Source organism: Taudactylus pleione, unplaced genomic scaffold (genome assembly GCF_031769625.1).
Source record: "Taudactylus pleione unplaced genomic scaffold, aTauple2 ptg000235l, whole genome shotgun sequence".
Classification (NCBI taxonomy): Eukaryota; Metazoa; Chordata; class Amphibia; order Anura; family Myobatrachidae; genus Taudactylus; species Taudactylus pleione.
The window spans coordinates 1,223,937-1,229,936 of record NW_028284637.1 but is presented as its reverse complement, the minus strand read 5'-3'; the positions used below and the strand labels follow the sequence as shown (position 1 = coordinate 1,229,936).

Genomic DNA, 6,000 nt, shown 5'->3' with positions numbered 1-6,000 from the left:
GTGTTCCAGGAGACTGGTCAGGGCAGTGGTTTCTGTGGGGCGGTCAGGTCAGTAGCAGCAAGCTATCTTGTGTTGGAGGAGATACTCTGCTTCCAGCATCCATACCTCTCTGCTCACCTAAGTGCTTCTAATCAGCAGTTGAGTCTACTGATTTATCTCCAAGCACAGCATTGATGCTACTGTGCTGTCTCAATAGTAGCACTGGGTGTGATTGGCGGGGCCCTAGGTGGCTGCCTATGCCGCTTATGCCTCAGACTACCTCTGGTAATGAGTAGTCCAGTGCACATCCAGAACACATGTATTTTTGTCTATGATAATAATAATTATATTGAGGATGATGCACTCACTCTTTGATGTTAGTTCTTATTATTGCAGATAGTACTTTACTAGAATAATGATGTAATAAGCTGTGTTCTCTGCTAGTGGACGTGTGCATGGAACGTGCAGCACTGTGTGTGCACGTCTGTGTGTAATCATTAATCACTCTCTGCTGTGGTTCATATAAAAATGAAGTTATAGAGAAAGCTCTGTTAGTTCATTCTTCTATTACACTGCAGGAAGATGTCCGGCTCTAAAGAACAAAACAAATTAAACCGGGAAAAATTCCTGGAAGAAGTGATGAAAGTGGCTATTGAGGCCAGCAAGAAGAAGACACCAGAGGAACTGAAATTCAATTATAAGGGAATTCTGTACCCCATTGGGCTCTGTAGTGAGGCCACATTTCAAGCACTAGAGTCTTTGGAATCCAGAAAAGATGATGTGCTGATTGTAACCTATCCCAAATGTGGTAAGTGGGGGAACAGTCACAGTTACTATGTGTATCAAGTGGCAGGTATTAAAAGAGCAGTGTTAGATTTTCTCTTATCGTCTGTCTACCTACCTATACACAGGGACGGATGTACTAAAGGGAAAATGCGGGCAAAACAATTTGACCAAGCTGCGGAATGCGGAACCTGTAGATAGTGTTGCCCAATAGCATATGAACATCTTTTTACATTTTGCTGTGGAAGGGATCCAATCAGATCCCTCTAACTGTCCCCCGCAGTGCACGTCATACGATGTATGCGCAGAAGGACTTCCAAGGGACTACTGGGTCATAAATCTGGACGTTCCCTCTTCACCACAGAGCTGTCCGTTATTAACATGGGTATGTACCCGATAAGTGGCGAGATGTACCGCATCCAAAATGTGATGAGTAGTACATCCCGCCCACAGAGAGAAAGCTGGATGTGGTAGTGGCTCTCTAAACTAAATGTAAATATGTATAAACCAGGTGTCAGAATAAAAATATATATATTATAAATAAAGAGCAGTGAAAAATGGCTATGTTTTGCATCCAAGAGACATCCTTCTAAACTATATAAGCATTAAAGCTATGTGTTTGTATAGTTTCAAAAAGTATCTGCTAGACCCATAATAGTCAGTAATACTAAAAAAAATTTCATGATGGTTTATATATATACAATGTCTGTGAATATATACGGTCTATGATATCATTTCTATGCTTTTTTTACCTTTATATTTTAATGTCAATTATTTTTAGTTTACTTTTTTATAGCTATACAGATATAAAGTGGTGGGTGCTGAACAGGACTCCTAGTGAATCAACTGATTTTATTGAGGGAGAATAACAGAATTTGCACTTACCAGTGTAGCAGTATAAATCGCATGTAGTACTGTACATCCAGAGAGCAGTCAGCTTTTTTGTTACTACTGTATTTTTTCTTGGCGATCTCTTCCTACACAGGCTGTTCAATACTAAAAAAATCCAGGTATATAGGTCATCTCATTTAATAGATTAGCAAATAAAAATGACATCCCAAAATATATAACAATATAAGATACAAATAATTCAAGAAGAGTGGCAAAATTATAATCATCATTAATATACGAGTATAAAGGGAAAAGGACCGGCAGATCTAATACTCTCCTCTGATTGGGATATAAAATCAGGAGTCAAATGTATCAAAAATACATGTAATATATTCAACAATTGTTACAGTATCTAAAATATATATATAAAAAACAATACTCTTAAATGCACATGTAAATATATTGAGCATATATGGGCATATATATCAAGCTGATTTTTACATACAATTATGCAGAAACTGCAGTTTCCGCATAATTTTCTATATCAATCATATGTACTAATAGAACAATGGAGGAGTTCTCTCAGAAATCTCCGGCAAAGGGTCACATTCAATTAGTGGTGAAAACAGACGTTTTTTTCGCCATCGGCGGATTTGCCCAATTTTTGCCCTAAAAAATGGACAATTTTCTCAAAACAACAGGTGACAACGGCAAAAAAACCAGGAGAAACGTTTCTCCATCACAGACCAGAAGAAAAAAAAAATGCAAAAACCCTATTTTTGCCTAAAAATGTTGGGATTTCCTTCAGAACCCTTTCGACACCCCCTACTGATAAATGACCCCAATTTTTGTAAGTAGCGTACTTTGGCGAAAAATTTCAGGATGACTGCCCCTCCCCCATAACACTTCTCTCCTGTACACTACTGCTGGCCACCAAGTTGTTCCCTTCTTGCCTTTTGCACCAGCATATATCACAAGTGTAAGGCCAAGGGTAGTGGGCAAAAGAGAAGTGTTACGGGGGGGGGTGCTGGGGTTGATTTGGCCCTGGATTACAGTGTGCTGAGGAGCTCATTCAGCCCACTGCAAGCACTGCGATCACTGCAGGCAGAAATGCAACCAGGTGATGCTTCCATGTTAATTATGCATGCCCAAAGAACGGCGTTTTGATGCTCAGACACGCTTGCGTTCACACATCCACTCCTCTGTTTTCAAGGACCTTTCCCTGTTACCACCCACAAACGGCACTATCTGTCACTCAAAGTAGTGCTCCGTCTGCGGGTTATGAGAGACCACTTCCAAATCGCACAGACAAGCACGCGCATTGCGACGCATACGCATGCACAGATCGCAGCTTAGCGAGCGGGTCTGAATCGGGCCCTGAATTCTCTAAAAAACATTCTTGTTCATTTTTCCCCCTGTATTTCCACAACCAGGACTGGCTCACAAAGCCTGGTGCTGGTTGTTGAAAACACAGGGGACCCCTATGTCTTTTTTCTCCTGTAGTTTTACAACCAGGACCGGCACACACAGCCCAATTCTGGTTCTGCTTTTTTTGGGGAGGGGGGAGGGGGAGAGGCACATAATGTTTGTTAAAAAAACTTTCCTACACTTTTTATACACAGAAGCATGTATGGATCTCACTGATCTGTGCAGGTTCTGCTAAACTCGCAACTTGTTATGAAACTCGCATTACAAGTTGCAAGTTTTCACACAGAAAAACTCGCATTTACTCGCATTTCTATCACAATTCGCAAGCTATTGCATAGTGTGACTTTAACTACAAACGCGCGTCAAACTTGCTGCGAACTGATGTGTGTCCATAGTCATGCATACAGTAAATTTGGAATCTATTACATTTCCCCCCTGGTGTTCTGTTTCCTTGACAGCAGCACATCCTTACCCACATTTCCACCCACAGTTTTTCCAGGCAGAGTCCTCATATCAGCTAGATACTCTTTTGCTTTCAATGTGGGAACTAACAGCATGGGGCCATGAAAAATAGGAGATCTGAGAAGCGCTACAGGTTCCTCTGTTTGTGCATAAATGAATATACTTGTATAGGTTGGTATATACAGATAAACAGATATTAAATAAATTAGTAGAAACAGTGCCAACACCCTATTGCATGCTACGCTCTGTACAAATAGTGCCAATGCATTCTGAACCTTGGGACATGCTACCAAAACCCCACACTTGGGCCAAATGTAATAGGATGCAAGTTTTTTTGTGCTGGACAAACTCGTGCCTTCTCACACAATTGGAAGGTGCGGGTCCCCAAACTCGCAAGTGTAATAGGGTGCAAGTTTTAGTGTAACAGTTTGACTCACATGCGAGTGCATGCGAGTTAAACTGCCAGTAAACTCGCACCTTGTAATGCGAGTTTCATTACAAGGTGCAAGTTATACAGAAATCTTCACAGATCAGTGAGATGCGTAAAGGCTTCTGTGTTAAAAATATATTAAAATGTGGGGTCCTCCCCCACTAAAAGCACAACCAGCACCTGGCTTTTTTTAACCTGTCCTGGTTGTGAAAATACAGAGGAAAAAAGAGATAGAGCTCCCCTGTATTTTCATTAACCAGCACCAGGCTCACTGAGCTGGTCCTGGTTGTGGAAATACAGGGGACAAAATGAGTCAGGATCCCCTGTATTTTCTACAACCAGCACCAGACTCTTTCTAGCATGGGTGTAATGCCACAGCCAGGGTGCCTTTTCACTGACTGTCCTGGCCAAAGCATTCATCACCTGACCGCTAGTCAGCCCAGGCCAGGGATCCCTGGGCTGGGGGTGGATTGTGTAAAAAATACAAGAAATAATATTGTCTTTTACAGTAGAGCTAGAGATCTCAGCAAGCCTCCCACATTCTGGAACGTGAAAAACCATAAGTACCAGCATGTGGGGCATTAAGGGCCTGCTGGTACCCTTAGGTCACCTGCAAAAGAAATATGCAAATAAAGACAACACTCACACACTGTGACAGTACAAGTGTATTACACACACACACTCACTCACACATACTCACCTTGTCCCTAGTGTAGATCGTGTCCCCTTGTCCAGTAGAAACCATAGAGTTACATGTAAAAAAAAATCCATACTCGCCTATCCTTTTGTTCCAGTCATGTAAGCATCCACCGTCTTCAGAAAACAACAAACTGCCAATGCCTGGAGCCACGGAAAGTACCGTCCTCTAAGGACGGTACTACGTGAATGAGGGCTCAGCCACGGTATTTCACATATAAATGCTTTGGCTGTGTGTTAATTGGCTGAGAGAGACGAATCTCCACCTCTCTCAGCTAATGATTGGTTCCCACCATTGACTAGGTTACTAAAGGTTACCAAATGCCAGTGGGTCCTGGCCAGTGATGTTTTGCAACGTTTGGGGTGGCAGTTAGTGTGGCTCCTTTATTGGAATTTTGGACTGCACTGCAGCCCCACCTCTGGAGCTGCCACCGCTCAGGACTGCAACAATGGAATGCTCTGTAACTGACACTGTACCCAGATGGCATCCCAATGCATTGCCCGGTGGCTGCAACATCTAAATATTTTTGCATAGCAGTTGCATACACATACACAGTAGTGGTGGCATTAGCATAGAACTCTGAATCAGGCCCAAAGAACAAGGATAGTGCAAATCCTTTTCATTTTGTGTCCATTTGGTGACTACCAAAATTTATTAAAAAGTTATAACTCTGTGGTACAAACCTGTCCACATTACTCCATGTTTCTGCGATTGCACTCAACACATTAACATCATTCTTGATACATTTTTTATTTTTTTATAATGACAATATTTAGTTTTGAAATGGTAATAAGGATGAATGGATAAAATAACCAACCAATGATTATAAATGAAAATGTCACAGTTTGTATAGGTGGATCAATAATAGTCAAATTGTGCACTAAGGCACAGCAAAGGTGGAATAGTCTCAATATACTGTTATCTGGAATAATAACCAGCGTGAAGGTGAAAATGACCAGCCTTGAGAGGACTGATCCGTTCTGCTAATTAGTATGTGGTCCTGCCATTATTGTGATAGTGGACGGTGGAAATGGCTGGACAGGATGAATGTAATTGCTGGTCTGTATAGTCCAAACTGATGGTCCAAAAGATCTGTGGTTGGCACAGTGGGGGTGCGAAGCGTGTTTCGTCATGGTAATCCCCCTGCATCATGATGTACCCGTTCATGCGCTATTACATGCCTCTAGAATTTGCTCTTTGTAAGTTGCCAATATTGATTAAAAATTAACAAAAATTTAGTTTATCCACTATAATCTATTTCTTTTTATCATACTGAATTTTTAAGGAAAACAAAAGCACTTAATGTAAACCAATTTTACGCATACATTATGGTATATTTTCCATTTTTATACTATATAGTAAGTTCCGCGTGTACTTTAACTGACCAGTG

General features: G+C 41.2%; 1 protein-coding gene across 1 annotated transcript in view; it reads left to right on the top strand.

Annotated features, from left to right (window-relative positions):
* The first annotated feature begins 561 nt into the window (after positions 1-561).
* LOC148516874 (sulfotransferase 6B1-like) overlaps positions 562-6,000 on the top strand; it is a 51,471-nt gene continuing 46,032 nt past the window's right edge. The window contains exon 1 of the mRNA XM_088479448.1: positions 562-787. Coding sequence (XP_088335574.1) covers positions 562-787 — 226 coding nt within the window. The remainder of the gene's footprint in view (positions 788-6,000) is intronic.